At 49.2% G+C, this 14,933-nt stretch overlaps 6 protein-coding genes across 7 annotated transcripts; 3 read left to right on the forward strand and 3 right to left on the reverse strand.

The window, feature by feature from the left end:
- Positions 1–259: 259 nt before the first annotated feature.
- PV09_05274 (uncharacterized protein) lies at positions 260–4,263 on the reverse strand. The gene is made up of 2 exons (XM_016358758.1): positions 4,070–4,263; positions 260–4,016 (listed from the first exon to the last, which is right to left on the reverse strand). Exons 1-2 carry the CDS (start codon positions 4,165–4,167, stop codon positions 1,097–1,099), a joined length of 3,018 nt encoding a protein of 1,005 aa, XP_016213377.1. The 5' UTR covers positions 4,168–4,263; the 3' UTR covers positions 260–1,096.
- A 120-nt stretch (positions 4,264–4,383) lies between these two features.
- PV09_05275 (uncharacterized protein) lies at positions 4,384–5,486 on the forward strand. Its single transcript, XM_016358759.1, has one exon. It carries the CDS (start codon positions 4,422–4,424, stop codon positions 5,370–5,372), a length of 951 nt encoding a protein of 316 aa, XP_016213378.1. The 5' UTR covers positions 4,384–4,421; the 3' UTR covers positions 5,373–5,486.
- PV09_05276 (uncharacterized protein) lies at positions 5,266–6,334 on the reverse strand. Its single transcript, XM_016358760.1, has one exon. It carries the CDS (start codon positions 6,214–6,216, stop codon positions 5,455–5,457), a length of 762 nt encoding a protein of 253 aa, XP_016213379.1. The 5' UTR covers positions 6,217–6,334; the 3' UTR covers positions 5,266–5,454.
- A 41-nt stretch (positions 6,335–6,375) lies between these two features.
- Positions 6,376–8,296, reverse strand: PV09_05277. Of its 2 annotated transcripts, XM_016358762.1 has the most exons (4): positions 8,030–8,296; positions 7,585–7,966; positions 7,344–7,531; positions 6,376–7,296 (listed from the first exon to the last, which is right to left on the reverse strand). In XM_016358762.1, the coding sequence occupies exons 2-4, from the start codon at positions 7,709–7,711 to the stop codon at positions 6,493–6,495; spliced, it is 1,119 nt and encodes a 372-aa protein (XP_016213381.1). In that variant the 5' UTR covers positions 7,712–7,966; positions 8,030–8,296; the 3' UTR covers positions 6,376–6,492. The 2 variants fall into 2 exon arrangements, with proteins under 2 accessions (XP_016213381.1, XP_016213380.1); XM_016358761.1 differs by having other exon boundaries at positions 7,585–8,296.
- Positions 8,297–8,458: 162 nt separating this feature from the next.
- Positions 8,459–11,630, forward strand: PV09_05278 (uncharacterized protein). Its single transcript, XM_016358763.1, has 2 exons — positions 8,459–8,690; positions 9,102–11,630. Exons 1-2 carry the CDS (start codon positions 8,621–8,623, stop codon positions 11,393–11,395), a joined length of 2,364 nt encoding a protein of 787 aa, XP_016213382.1. The 5' UTR covers positions 8,459–8,620; the 3' UTR covers positions 11,396–11,630.
- A 172-nt stretch (positions 11,631–11,802) lies between these two features.
- On the forward strand, positions 11,803–13,864 carry PV09_05279 (uncharacterized protein). Its single transcript, XM_016358764.1, has one exon. It carries the CDS (start codon positions 11,877–11,879, stop codon positions 13,689–13,691), a length of 1,815 nt encoding a protein of 604 aa, XP_016213383.1. The 5' UTR covers positions 11,803–11,876; the 3' UTR covers positions 13,692–13,864.
- Positions 13,865–14,933: the final 1,069 nt, after the last annotated feature.

The following is a 14,933-nucleotide window of genomic DNA, read 5'->3' on the forward strand; positions in this document are numbered from 1 at the left end:
GTAGCACTCAAAACTGTCTGCCGTGCTTTGAGGCACACGCTCTGCCTTTTCGCCGCTGCTAAGCTTCCGCGGCCTGCAAAAACAGGCGCGTTTTCCCACCTGCGAGCATCCCTGGTCGCTGCTCAGACTCTCAAATCCCTTTCTCACACTTCTGGAACCTGCGTCCTGCACAATGGCACGTTGCAAGACGGGACCCCACGTCAACTGCATGGAGCACGATAGGCCATCAAGGCAGAAAGAGCACACCAGACCACAAACTGGAAATGCGACCATGGAGTGGGGGACCGTCGTATAGTCGCTGAAGCAATCACTACTGTTCAGTAACTACGTTCCTCGACCGGGTCATGGCTTGTTAGTCAGACATTACGGTTCTGTGTTTCTTCCCCTGCACCCGGCAATTAATTGTCTCAAGGCTTCCCTACACTCACCCCCAAGTCGCGTCAATCCTTTCTCCATTTCATACCTATCTCTTATACCCGCTCTCTGCCCACCAAAGGTATTATTTTTTCCTTTCCACGACCTGTAACTTCCCCCATCGCATCGACGAACGAGGGAACGTCCAAAATCCTTCAAACCAAAGGGTGTGGAGTACATAAACAGCTGAGTTGCAATCCGTACAGTTGAGATATAAACGCCTTCCTTATTTGGCACTGGTTCCATCTGCAGACTTTCTCGATCAATCATGCTCTGAACTCTACTATTGGACTGAGCATCTTCATGCAGCCAAAGTAGTGCTCGGCATTCATGGGACACGCCCTGCGAATTGCGCAGTCCAGTAAAGTTTAACCAACCATGATCGTTTGATTGTGCTTGTTCGCAGCACTTTACAAGCTTTGCTTAACATTTGCACATTTGCCCAAGCTCTGCTCTATGCTTTGGAACAGGAAGCAGGTTCGGTCGTCAAGGTGCTTGTTCTCATCACTATCACAACTCTATGTGCTTACTAGCATCCAAGCGATGGAGTTGGTTTGTTAGCCTTTCGCCGGAGCTGTCGAAGTGATCTCATCTTCCGTATTCTCCGAGCGTTGTAATATCGTACGATTATCACGGACTGACCTGCAGGCGCTGAACATACGATGTACATACCCTTCTTCATTCAGGGCTTAAATCGCTCCTCATCCAACAAAGTTCCCTCCTTCCAGCTCTCCTGAATCCACTCTAGGGTCACAATCCTGGGCAGCGTGGTCTGGCTTGCCACGGCTTCCCTCAAATCATTGAGCTTTGAGCGATTTAGGTCCTTCGTGACGACGACATGCGTGACGCCATCAGCACTTAAACTATGCACCCATTGGCCACCCCCAAACGCAAGTTTCTGCTGTATGAACAACATATCCAAATCCTCATGCTCCTGCTCGGCATCACTGTTGGCCATGACCGCATCCTCTGCACTTCCCATGTACGCGATGACATTACGGAACATCGAGCCTTTTGTCTCGCCGAAATCAACTCCATGGTCCATAAACTGCTCCAGCAATTGATCCTTACTCAAAGCGATCTTTGAATTTAAGGGCATGGATGCAAGAATGCGTCTAAGATCCTCAACGCTCACGTCACGACAGTAGCTGTCCCCAAATTCATCTACGTTTTGAAAGATCATGTCTTGATCGGCCTCAATCGTGTGAAACACATGAACTGGTTCAATAGGTAATAAGAAGCGCTCTTGGCCGATATCAGCCTGGTTCTGCTCGATGCAGTCGAATAACCAGATCGGTCGCACTATGTTCAGCTTCCCTTCGTTCTTGATCGACCGTACCTTGACAAGCTCCTTGTCCGCAATGCATATCACTTTTTCAGCAGCAGATTGTGATTGCACGACGTTGCCGCCGTGAGCTTTCACAAGTTGCTCAAGCTCTGCTTTACTCTTCTTGACTGGTTTAAGGGATTCGCTGATGATGAAAAAGGAAAGACCCTCGAATATTTTGGTGCTGGGTCCTGCATAGGGCGTATCGATCACCTCGTCTGCTCCGTGCACAGTAAGTGGCTTCTTGCGTTTGCGCACCGAAGCAGCAGCCCGCCGTCTTTTACGCTCGTCGTCAATTTGGAACTCGCGCTCTTTGTGCCGCTGTTCAGCTTCGTTTTTCAGGGTATGGAATTCAGTCTGCGTGAGTGCCTCTCGCCATGTTTTATCACGTCGAAGTCTCGTGAATCTCGGGAACCGCAAAGTGAAGCCCGTGCGAAACTGATCCGTATTATGTACCGATGCTGCTTTGACTTCCACAACGACCGAGTCTTCCGGCTTGATCCACATGTCAGGTCGCTCATATTGTCTGTCTCCACCTCCGAGTTCGATGTACTCAGTTGGTGGCCGTTTTGGGTCCCACCTCCTCCACTTGCCGTCCGTCGCCTCACGGATTTCTTTGTAATCCGTGGCGGTCATACCTCCGCCAACCTTGAAAAAGCTCCAACATTTCTGCGGGTTAGCGTTTTGACCCCGAACTGTTTCATCATCAACGCGTAGGCCGCATAGAAAGCTTGAGAGCATACCGCCTCGGTGACCAGAGCCCCAATATCCACCGATGATGACACAATCAAGAGCTTCTCCGAATTCAGTCATGTACTCAGGCTTAACCTTCCACCAGTCGTCATTCCGTTCACTGAGCTTGTATGACGACCGAGGATTTTTTAGCACCAAACCTTCTGAAGAGTCTGCGACAACTTTACGCAGCAGAGGCTCAATTTCTTCCGCTCTGTGCGCAACCGTGTACTCGTGAATCTCCATACGGCGGGGGACAGACTTCACGGCTGACTCAAGTGCCCTTCTGCGATCTCTCAGTGTGTATTGCGTGATTGGAGTGTCGTTTAAATAGAGACAATCGAAAACTTTGAACATCGGTCGTTGCCCTCCGCCTCCGTACGGATTTCGGCCCTCCGACAACGCAGCGGTCTTCAATGTGCCAAAGGGAACGATTGCGTCTTCTTCCATATCCCACGTAATCATCTCGCCATCAAGAATGATATTTCGAACATTGTCAGAAAATGCCCCTTTAAGATGCTGCGTGAGGGAGCTCTCCTCATCTTGATAACCATTGCCATAGAGATATGTGTAGTCCTTCCCTTTTCTGGACCAAAAACTGAAGCGCTTTCCGCCAGGCACCAAGCTGTCCTCCATCATGTGGAGCTGTATCCGCTCTCCGTCAAGTTTCTCTTCGATCCAAAATTCATCATCATCCTCAGTCGGTCTCATGCTCCGGACCATGTATTCAAAAGAGCGGGCTTGGAAATTTGCTAGCTGAGGCTGGAAGCATTGCATGAGCGTTACGGAGGATTGATCGCTGTCAAGACGTATTTCCGGATCGTAAAGCTCCCAACAGACTCGCCGTAAGCTTGACGACACGTTGAACAGATTTTCTGCGTCGGGATGCCAGATATCGAAAAAAGTCTTCTCAGTAGCTCCGATCTTCATCTGGCGCAGCATCATTCGCACAAGCCACATGAGTTCCTCCGGATTCATTCGCCTGTAGAATTCCTCGAAGATTGGTATTTGCTCGCTTTCTTTCGAAGAAGCAGCAAGCCTGTCAAGTCGCTCGTTCACCTCAGCAATAGTCATGTCGCCAGGTTTTGTGAGCATTGGACGCTTCTGAAGTACCTCAAAGCAACGGGCTGCAAAGTCGCCAGCACTGGCAGCAGCTTTGAATCCGGGTAGCTTCCAGTTTGTAAGGTTATAGGCATCCTCCGAATTCTTGTCTATGCCAATGACCTTAACCAGCAGTTTTCCGATCGTTTTTTCCTTGAGTCCATACATGGCGCGATCGCGATCCTTCTCTGGAACAATGAGCCGAAGAGCTGGGTAGATATCGTTCCCGACTTGCTTTCGCCATCGCGATATAAACCGCTCTATAATATTGCGGCGAGCTTCATGAGGTGTCATGAGTACTCGACCTTGAGGACCCTGTTTCTTGCGTGAGACTAAAGACGTGTTTGATTTCTTTCGTTGTTCATTAAGCGGATTAAAGAGTGTAGTGAATAGCTCATGGAACGGCAATGTCTTGTGAACATTGTGTGGTCTATGCGGATATCTTCGGCGCCATCAGCATACGAGCTATCGCAGAGCGAAGATTTAAGATTGTACTTCTCATCTAATTCTGCTGAAGTCAAGGCTCCATGACCGTACATCATCTCTTCTTCCTCAACGGCATCGGAATCGGCAACGACTCTATCGTGTGCCATACTTGTACCAATGTGATGAGGCAATAGTGTAAGCGCGCATGATCTGCCCGATCAGAGCCTTGCTTGACAAACCCGTAGTAGAACGCGAAGGCTGCCTTTTAACACGGTGCTCTGCCTAGAACAGACGGGGACAGTCACGCCTGTGACGCCATTACCCGTGATCAAACTTAAAAACGGACAAGGGTCCACAAACTTCTATGTCAACTTTGTTAGATACTCCGAACTACAACAATCATTTTCTGTTTATTTCAGCAATGGCACATCTCCGCCCGTACTGTGCACGCAATGCCATAACCGAAGCTTTCATACTCCCAGCAATTGGGATTCCGCGATGTCGTGACCCACGACTCCCTTTAAGACGAACCTTCGCTCTGTCCGCGCATCAGCAGCAGAAGCTGAGCCGCAAACAACGCGAGAAAAGTGGTATCATCACACCAGAAGACCAAGAGCGCATTCGCAAGGCCCAAGAGAAGGCTGCCGAACGCGCGGCTAAGAAAGCTGAGGCACCCCGTCAGGGCAACCGGGCGCAGGCACTCCTGAATTCTCTGAACAAGAGCAAGAAAATTGCGAGTCCTGCGAAGACAGAAGAAGAGCAGCGACCTCCCGAAAATGATGAAATCACATACCCCGAGATCTCATTGGTGGATAGACACGGGAGGTTTTTGAAAAGAGTGCAAACAAAGGAGGTTCTGTGGAGTTTGAATCGAGCAGAGGAGAAACTGGTCATGATCAAGCCAACGGATGGGAAAGACGCAGGAGCTTTGCCAATTTGCAAAATTTTTAGCATCACTGAGTTGCTCGAAAAGGAGCTTAAAGAGAAGGGAAGAGCGGCGCAGCGCCAGAGGGGTGAGAAGATGTTCAAGGAGCTTGAGTTATCTTGGAGCATTGGTCCCGCGGATATGGATATGAAATGCAAACAGATGATTAGGTTTCTAGAGGAAGGTAGGAAGGTGGACGTAACCATCGTGAGGAAGTACAGACGGCAGGCCCCTGACAGGACTATGGATGAACTTCAGGGTCTGGTTGATAGACTTAAAAATGCCGTCAAGTCTGTTCCGGGAGCACGCGAGTATAGGTCGCAAGATGGTCAACTGGCACATACAATGTCTTTTTATTTTGAAGGGCCCAGAGGAGGTATCAAGGCCGAAGCAGACGATGCAGAGCATCTGTCGCAGCCAGACAAAGCCAGCGCGGCGGTCTGGTAATGATGCATTGCTTGTTATCTTATTCTGTCTGTATGATAGTTTTTGTATACATGCATTCTACACATACAGCAAAAAAATAGCTCTACACGGGAGCGGCCTCCCACTCGTCGACTGGCTCGATGGTATTCTCAATTCTTCCAAATCTCTCCCAGGGGAAGAGTCTCCAAACTACCTTTCCTGTCACAAGCCCCAACGGTACTGCTCCAAAGATTCGAGAGTCCCTGGAGAATCCGGCGTTGTCGCCCGCTAGCCAGCAGTGCCCCCTTGGAACCTTTATCATCCTTGGTTCCCCATTCTCAAACACCCCGTCACAGACAATGTCCCCGGGCATTCCCAGAACTCGCTTTATCACCGCGTTTCCGTCCGGAAACATCGGATGGAGAGCACACACTACGTCGCCGACGCGTATGTCTCGACCAAGTGCGTAATGTTTCGAGATGACAACACACTCGCCGGAGACGTACATTGTGGGCAGCATGGAAGCGCCGTAAGGGAAGGTTATAGCGTAGAAGTTGGCAGTAACGAAGTGGGTTATGAGGAAAACCTCAATGGCAAAGATGAAGGCAATTTTGTAGGATGAGCGCCAATACTTGGGCTCTGATCCGCGATCATGTTTGTTGTGTCGCCGCGACTGGTCTTCTTCTTGTGATTGAGAAGGGCTTGTTGCACTCGAAGGCTGCTCCTTTTGCGATCGTAGGCTTGCATTTGGGCCCTTCTTCATGCGTAGCTTGGTGGTAAGGCATCGAGAGGATGGCAGGATAGGTCTCGGAAATCGTGCGATATTTGGAGTGGAGTGTATACAAGGAATGGCATTTCTCAGGCCAGTTCGAAGAAGCGTGTTCATGGCGGCTCGTGGAAAGATAATTGACACGATACTAGCTGCACCATCATTATTGATCAGAATGACCCTCGAATCATGATGGCGATGAATGATTGCGGTGGGATTGATTGAACACGCCGCGACTCACGATGCAAATGTGGACATCACGTCTCGAGCGCGGAATTTCGTCCGAATTCAGGATCATTCTGGCCTCTCGCAGACTTTCATTTAGCATCTATTCATTCAATCCCGCTCAGCCTTCAAAAGTATCAACTAGGTCCAAGAAAAGGAAAAGTTTATCTACAAAGTTCTTTCTACGGTCTTTTCTTGCCAACCCGTTCCTTTCCTCCGTTTTGGCACATGCTTATACTTCGCCTCTACGGTCCACCCGTACTTGAATCTAAACAGCATGAAAAACACTGTCACCAAAACCTGTATTTTTAGAATATGCATCCAATCGCCCATTTTATACTTCTCTTTCGACTTCACACTTTTTTCCACTGGAAGCTCTTCGTAGTCTTTGCAAATTTCGAGAAATTTTTTTGGATCGTCTGTGACCACGCCATCAAGCTCCTTGCGAATGCACCATCTCATTCTATTTTCATCGTTGACCGTCCACGCAAAAATTTCGCGATTCAGCTCCTTAGCTTTGCGTATAAATGACGCACCCACCGGCCCGTGAAGCACTTGGTGTAACATGTTAAATGAGATGTTGGGCACTGAGAAGAAGCGCCGCGCATATGATGTCGAAAAGCCAATGAAGCATACAGGAAAGTCCGGCAAATAATCCTCACATAGCGAGAGGTACTTTGTAGCCCAAATTCCCAGAACAATTCGATCTTTCCAAGGACGCTTGGGTGAGGGAGGTACGGAAGCGATTGTGGCAGCAATCAAGCGCATCACATCTGTTGGATCACAGTCAAGCTTGATGTCCAGGAGGACCCAGATGTTCTCGAGGCCAGGGGATGCTAAGTATTCAAGAAGGTCTTTCAAGCGAGGCATGGGGGACGGTGGCTCGGCCGTAGTCCTCAGCTTTGAAATGAAGTTCCAATCACAGTCGATTATTTTCTCTGGTCGACCGAAGCATCGTTTAAGGGTTGGATCCTGAATTCGTTAGCGTGTAGCTCCCCGTGAAATTTGGTGATACCTACGTGCGAAAGAACTACCACATCGTCTCTGGTAAGGTGGATATCGGTCTCCAACGCGTGTGCTCCCGCCTCAACAGCTCCTACGAAGCTCACCATGGTGTTCTCAGGATACGCAGCTTTGTACCCTCTGTGCGCTATACTTTGCGGTAACTGTACGCCATTTGCGAGCAACCGTGCGTTTGCAAATTTAGCTAATAATATATTAAGCACTGCGCCCGTACTTCTGCGGAAGACCCTTACGAACGTCTAGGGAAATGGCCCTGCTCAAGTTCTGTGAACTCAGCGAGGTCCACCATCTTTATTTTTGTTAAATACGGTGGTATATTCATCTTTTCAAGCAAACTTGAACTTCGCGGTCGAATTACAGCCATAGTGGTGTTCGTCAAAGTGCTAAGCACCGATGCTGTTGTGTGGAGATACGTGCTAGATTTGGACGGACGAATTGTGGCAGGGAATGGAGTCGTGTGTTCCAAACGCTAGAAATGATTGATCCAGTTGATACAGAATACGGATCTAAGGAGGAACGATTAAAAGTAAACGAACAACTTCTCCAAGCTAGAGGGCAACAGATAGAACAGAGACCTGGCGCCGGGTGGTGGTGCTCCGGATGGTGTATGAGCCTAGCTCTGTACGAGGATAATTCAAATCAGAGATCAGCGGCAAGTTTAGTAAGAACGCACTTGACGTGCCTTGCTTGGGTGCTTTGACGCGGTAATTTCGTGCAATCTTCACACGAACTCCGCATGCAAGATGCGTATTGGGGGAAGACGGTCGTCGTCCCGGCTGTTCCGGGCAGCGTAGGGAATAAGACGGAAATTTGATGTCCAATAACCGTTAAGATATATGTGTTCGAAGAATGTGGTGGACACTGTAGTTCGAGGGCCGCATGAACGATTGTTAACGTTGCAGTGCAATTTCCATCTCATCAAAGACAATCGGATTGCTTTCAAAGTGCACACCATGCTTCAGTTGTGGCCATTAGAGGCATTAATCAACAGGGAGACGAGGAAGAAGAAGTGTGGCGCAAAGGCTAAGCCACATAGCGTCGGGCCGTGCCCAGATCTGTGAGGTCGCAGACTTCATGAACGCTGTCACGCGTCGCATGTTGTTTGCGCGACATCTAGATCATTGATAACTGCGTAACTTCTCTTCCGCCATCTCTTCGGCTTCACGGCTGATTCTTTGATCAATACGTGATGCGAAAACTCAACCGGAGCACAATCATAGCAATTTTATCAGTCTGTTTGCGACCTGACTGAAGTAAAGATCACTAAGCGAAGATGAATTGTTCAGCAGCGTCAGACATGCAGCATCCAGAAACGACGGTAATTCTGGATCATTATGTGCCTGGTGAGTGTTTGATACATGAGAGTCATAATTTGCTCTATGTTGCTTGCTGGCAACCATAACTCGGCGACATTCGAACCTGCGACTTCGTGAGCTACTGCACACGACAGAATTACAATGCATAGACTAAGCCCTAATGGTATCAACAAAAAACCAAATTCCGCAGATTGCTATTTCTTTGGCATCTGATGGCGCCGTCGAGAATTGTAAACAAGTTAGAAGCACGGCGTGAAATTGCACTTGGGCTATTGAGATGGAGCAAGAGAAAACCTTCAGCTGAAGGAAAGAACCAACCCATATGATCGAATTCAAGAATAAATGTTGTTCGTCGAGGTTAAACTAACGACGTCCACACACATGAAACAATCGACTTGTCCAGTGAAATCGCGGCGGAGGCTAACAAATCGTGTTTAGTAAGGCCAACTCCCACAGAGCCGGTGCCGTGGACGTCGACTGCTCCATTTCCACACACTCAGATGCGGCCAGGGACTACAAGGCATCTTGAGTTGATTAGAGAGCAGCTTCGAATCGAGGATGCAAGAACCGACTACGAGATCAGGCACATCATTGATCACGGCTTGTCTGGTCTTGAACTCTGGCCACCTGATACCCTTGCTCAGCATGAGCGAGAATTCCCTGTTCCAAAGTATGATCCACAGCGGAAGACGAAGGTTTACATGAAGAAAGAACTCGAAGATTTCATCTTAAATGAAGATGTGCCGCTTATACAGCGAGTAGCCGCACTTCTTGACCGATGTCGGATCATGGATCATGTCTATTCACGTTTCGATCTAATAGAGAAGGGCAAGGCCATGCTTCACGAGCTTAAGTTCAAAGTATCAGGTGACAAGGATTGGAAACGAATTCTGGATCTAGAATTCCTTATCGAACGCAGAGCGAGTCAGGGTCATACAAAAGATACAATGGATCCAAGAAGTTGGAAACATGCCTTCGACATACCACTTGCGCCTTTTATAAAAGAGCAGCTTGTTGAAGAAATGCGATTGGATGGCTACGATCTTGACGTTCAATTTAGCAGAGTATTTGGCCTAGAAAGCTCACCTAGGGTGAAGAACGGGGAGCCAGCTATACATTGGGAGGGCTGGGATCCGAGTGGACCTGTGGATTGGGGCTGGTTCAGACTAAACAAGATGGCTTCGGGAAGCAAAGATTTACTCAACGGGCACACGCCTATGTCGATAAGCACGCAGCACTCTGCAACAAGTGAAGATTCTAGTGATGAAGAGGAACTTGGACGCCATTTACCATCAGATCTACGGGATGATAAATCTGATGATGGGGAAAGCGAGAATGACCTTGACGACGCGGACAATAGCGAGGCTTCTGTCGTCATAGAGCAGCAGCGTCAGGCCTCATCAGGAGTCAGCGAAGCTTCTCAGGCCAGAGAATCATCTAGCGAAATTGAATTCATAGGCTCTCACGCAATCCAACCTCGAAAGTCCTCTTTCGACGAGACAAATGAAGTTGAGGAAGATGAATCTCAGTTGTCCGCTGTTGAAGACTACTCTATTGAGGAAGAAGAGGAAGCAGAACAGGAAGCGGAAGCAGAAGCGGAAGAAGAGGAGGAAGAGGAAGAAATTTTAGAAGAAGGAGAAGGAGAAGGAGAAGGAGAAGCAGAAAGAGTAGATGATGATGATGAGGATAGTGAGGATGAAGATGGAAGTGATGAACATAAAGACGAAAAAGAGGGTATTCAGGATGATGACGAGAGCACAGAAGAAAATGATGAGAAGTATGAAGAGATTTATGAAGGTAATGATGAGGACCTGGAGAGCACGGTCGACGAGGACGATGCCGAAGTCACCGAAAGAGAGTCAGATGAGCAGTCAGAGACAGAAAGTGATGATGTAGAGGTTGTGGAAGAACATCGTTCTGAAGTGAAAGGTCTCGAAGAGCAACAACGGGTACATTCATCATTAAACGCTATCATACGTGCTCAAGCAATAGTCGCGGCAAGCGAAGGGGAAGAACCTACAGAACCAGAGACCAATGATGAGGATGGAGACGATACCGAAAGAGGTGGCACTGAAGAGACTTCAAACGATCTGAGTGAGCGGAACCACACTGTCACACACCAACGAATCATTTTGGTAGAGGAAATATCGTATACAGGCCAAGTCGAGAGAAAGAATAGCCAAGCTGAGGATTTCGACGGCACCGACATTGATCCGCAGCGTCGACAGAGTTCTCCGGTCTCTTCCATAAAGATTACATCAGAGGCCTCGTCACCTTTATCGAGTCTAGACAGCGAACACATCGCCATGCTCGATCCAAGCCTCGAGGCAAGCGCGTCAAAACACGCTGTTTCATTTTCAGATCTCGCTAAGCGGGCCATGGAACGTGCAGGTGTTGCACAAAGCCTGAGAGCTTCAGACACCTCAGGGTTGTCATCTCCACCTTCTAGTTTATCTTCACTAGTTCAGGAGGAAAAGGAGGAGCTTCCATACGATGGACATCCAGAGAAGATGAAGGTGGAAGATGGAGCCAATATTGATCCTGCTTTGTTTGTTGCCTCGGACGCTGCTGGAGGCACCATCGGTTTTCAGCACGATCTCCATAGTGCTTTAGAAGTTGATGCACGACAAATGCAAGACATCGAGATCCCGGAAACAACACACTTTTCTAACAACTCGCAAGAGCAGGAGAAAGGAGGTTACGAATACAATTACAGTACAGAGGATGCCTGACCTACGAATACTAAGGGCTGAAATGTCACAACATGTATAATGCAGAATTATGTTTTCCTCGAGTCGACTTTCATCTCGCGTCGACTACTATTTATAGGCGAAGACTGCCAAGAGATAAGATGATTCTTGTCGGGGATTGTGAGTTATCTCGGCGGGTCTATGCCAACTCCAGAGTTGAACATTCAATGGCACTCATGTACCAAGACTATCATCATAAGAAAGTTATAAATCTGCTTCACGTGCTCAACTTAGCCTTCATGACTTTCACTTCGATTGAGTTCGAGTAGACCACAGAGTGTCCTGCCAAACATCTCAAAGTGTAATCTAAGCAATAAGCACTGGTCTCAAAGAGGAATGGTTAATCTTAGACACGACATACGGCGTTTGGCTGATGCGTCTCCACCATAAGCAAGTCCCAATTCGATAAAAGCTGAACGCTCAGCACTTTACAATGAAAGAGAAGTCAAAAGGATTTTAGAGCATGCACGCAATTATGAGGGAGTTGCTTTTCCTCTCTCGTTTGCGTGTAGTCTATGCGACGTATTCGACTACAAGATCTCCTTTGCGCGAGGTTAAGCTCGACGAACATTCTCGGCTATACAGCATCTGTACTGGCCTTGCAAGCTCCTTACCTCTTTCCATTCGAATCGTACTCGCACTCGTTGCATCCTGTGTCTTGGTCTTAGCATGTACGCGGGCGTACACTGCGATTCGCTACCGCAGAGCTGTGGCACGCTTCACCGCGCCCGGTTCTCCGTCTTCGAAACCTGCACCTCCATCGCTTCCTCCGCAGATCCCCTACACGATTCCCTTTCTTGGTAATGCGCGGTCGTTTCTTGCTCCCAGGCCCGGTTTGTTCTGGAACTGGCTCTTCAGCTTTCATCCGCGAGCGGCGGGAGCCTGCACCTTGCGACTTGGCCCCCGTAGCGCTCATATCTTGCACAGTCCGGCGACGGTTCAGGCGCTCTTTAAAAGCAGAGACGCGAACAGGCTAGAATTCAACATCCAGATCGCCCGCACAAGTTTGGGGGTGCCGCAAGCAGATATTCAGAAGTATCATGGAACCGACGCCAAGGACAGAAGACTAAAGTTTGAAAGCGAGGAGGTGGATCCGATCCATGTAGCTGAGAAGATCAACCTGGACACTCTGCTGAAGACAGATGCGGTCACTGAGCTAACGAGTGAGTTCATCAAGCAGTTCACGAAGCAGCTGGATGGATTAGACGTTTCTCAAGAGTTTGGTCTGGTCAAATGGCTACGCGATTACATGTTTGAAGCCTCTGGCCGAGCTCTTATGGGCGAGAAAATCTTTGAGTACTATCCGGACTTTGGCAAAGACTTTTGGGAATTCGAGCGCAATATGCTGTCGTTGTTCTTTGGCCTGCCGGAGTTTATGGTTCCCGAGGCCGTTCGAGCGCGAGATACGAGCATCAAGGGCATTGAAAAGTGGCATGAAGGGCTTGCGCGAGACTCGATTGATACGATTGTGGACTCTAGCAACAGCAACATACCCTGGGAGCCGAATCACGGCAGTCGAGCGAACAGAGCTCGACAAGAGATGTACAACAAGTTCGGGCTAAGCACGAAGGCGAAGTCTGGCTTTGATCTCGGATTCACGTTTGGCCTGGCCAGCAACGCGATTCCGGCCACCGGCTGGATGCTGCTCCACATTCTCGACCCTAACGCGGACAGATCCCTAAAGCCGCGAGTCATGGCGGAGCTCAAGGCTGCGCAACATCCCGACGGAAGCTTGAACCTGCCCGTACTGTTCGCCCTTCCGCTTCTGCAAAGCATCTTTCACGAAGTCTTGCGTCTTTACACAGATGTCTTGGTCTCCCGCGTGCTGGAGAAAGACCACGTCTTGCCGCTGTCCGGCGAGGGCGATCGCAAAGTCTTTTTGCCCAAGGGAACGCTGGCAATGGCACCATCTTGGCCCGGCCAGCGGGATCCTGCTATCTGGGATGGTGAAAAACCATCTACTGAATTCTATCATGAGCGCTTTCTCACTACCGACCCAGAAACAGGAAAGGATGTGTTCACTACCTCGGGCACTGCGGGCCGGTTCTTCCCATTCGGGGGTGGCAAGAGCATATGTCCAGGCAGGGTATTTGCAAAGCAAGAAATCTTTGCAGCTACCGCTCTCATGCTTCTGAACTTCGACTTCGAGGTGAAGCGCTGTATAGACGAACACGGCAATCAGACAGAGAAACTTCCTCACTTAAGGGACGGTTTCGGCGGCAGCGGTATCGTGTTGCAAGCAGGCGATATGGTCGTCAAGCTGACGAGAAAAACATGACCGCAGGTTTAATTTTCAGACTCTCGATGGTTCTGTATCGAATGAGCTCAGAATTTAGAGCTTGGGTAGCAAATCGCTTAGTTGATAGGCGCTATGTATTTTAACTAATGTTTCTGATCGATTTCCAACCGCTCAGACACGTGCAGTGCGTGAACGCGTCGCGAAAGAAGAATATCCAACAGCTTCTCGAATTCGGTCTGCGCATCAGACTGTTCGACCGGTATGGTTCAGGAGAGCGCGTCGTGAAGAATGTCCAACTACCTGCAAGGCCCTGCGTTTGTATGTCCATCAACCCAAAACTCATTCTACGCCGAGAAGCGGCGCAACGAGTATGCCAGCGCCCCTCTGAAAGTTGCCATCGAGTTGAATCACGCCGTTCGTTGTCGTGTCCTAGTATCTCTGAGTCCCCAGTGAGGAAAAATGGCTTTACACCACTGCCCATCGGCTCGCGTGAGTCTGTGCTCCATCAGAGCACGATCTTTCGTCGTGTTCAGCTGCATAACCAGAGCACAGTTGGAGGCATTTCTCACACAGACTATCTATACGGTCGTTCGCGAAACTGATCACGCCGTTGTGTTTACGTCGGCTCTAACTTGCTCTCACTATGGCGACTTGACCGCCTCGTTGCGTTTGACCGAAACGCACCTAACCGGGTGCCGCGCCAGGAGAAAGCGCAATTTGGTGGCCCCAGAAGCGTGGTGCAGAAGCCGCATCCAGCGACATTGACGAGAGAACAGGCAACGTGCATTCGCACCAAGATGCTATCCATTGAGGTTCAACTTCGCCTGAGCAGCGATTTTGATCGGCCTAGCCGGAACTGACGAACGTCGCAAGATGGGTGCGTGTGATCTCAGTTCTAGGGACCTCCTTCATGACAAGTTGTCTCCGCTTATCTTGGTCGTCTTGTTCGACTCCTCGTGCTCCAAGTCGGCGAAACCGCAGGGTCTTCGCGTTCTTGAATATTCATCTCTCACTGGCTATTTGAGCTGGAAATGATTCTGGACAGAGGCGGGACAGAGTTCGGACGTGTCACAAGGCGGAACAGATCTAAAGAATAGGGACTTTGCTGACGGATAGGGCTCGTTCAGCAGCCGACAAGGTCCAATCTTTTGCAGCAGTAATCTCCCGTCGCGAATGTGGCAAGTATTCAAGAGTTTGTTGGAACGGAGACAAGTGTGATCGGGGGTTTCCGGTGGATATTCCAAACCAAGCTTGGCACTTTCGACTTCATGATCCATTTGG

The sequence above is a fragment of the Verruconis gallopava genome, assembly GCF_000836295.1.
Source record: "Verruconis gallopava strain CBS 43764 unplaced genomic scaffold supercont1.16, whole genome shotgun sequence".
Taxonomy (NCBI): Eukaryota; Fungi; Ascomycota; class Dothideomycetes; order Venturiales; family Sympoventuriaceae; genus Verruconis; species Verruconis gallopava.

Coding starts and splice junctions, on each gene's coding strand:
- PV09_05277 (XM_016358762.1), bottom strand. CDS start 7,711: ATGGCTGTAATTCGACCGCGAAGTTCAAGTTTGCTTGAAAAGATGAAT. Junction 7,532..7,584: donor GCAGGGCCATTTCCCTAGAC/GTTCGTAAGGGT, acceptor ATATATTATTAG/CTAAATTTGCAAACGCACGG. Junction 7,297..7,343: donor ATGTGGTAGTTCTTTCGCAC/GTAGGTATCACC, acceptor TAACGAATTCAG/GATCCAACCCTTAAACGATG.
- PV09_05274 (XM_016358758.1), bottom strand. CDS start 4,167: ATGGCACACGATAGAGTCGTTGCCGATTCCGATGCCGTTGAGGAAGAA. Junction 4,017..4,069: donor TCAGCAGAATTAGATGAGAA/GTACAATCTTAA, acceptor ATGGCGCCGAAG/ATATCCGCATAGACCACACA.
- PV09_05276 (XM_016358760.1), bottom strand. CDS start 6,216: ATGAACACGCTTCTTCGAACTGGCCTGAGAAATGCCATTCCTTGTATA.
- PV09_05279 (XM_016358764.1), top strand. CDS start 11,877: ATGCACGCAATTATGAGGGAGTTGCTTTTCCTCTCTCGTTTGCGTGTA.
- PV09_05275 (XM_016358759.1), top strand. CDS start 4,422: ATGGCACATCTCCGCCCGTACTGTGCACGCAATGCCATAACCGAAGCT.
- PV09_05278 (XM_016358763.1), top strand. CDS start 8,621: ATGAATTGTTCAGCAGCGTCAGACATGCAGCATCCAGAAACGACGGTA. Junction 8,691..9,101: donor TCTGGATCATTATGTGCCTG/GTGAGTGTTTGA, acceptor AATCGTGTTTAG/TAAGGCCAACTCCCACAGAG.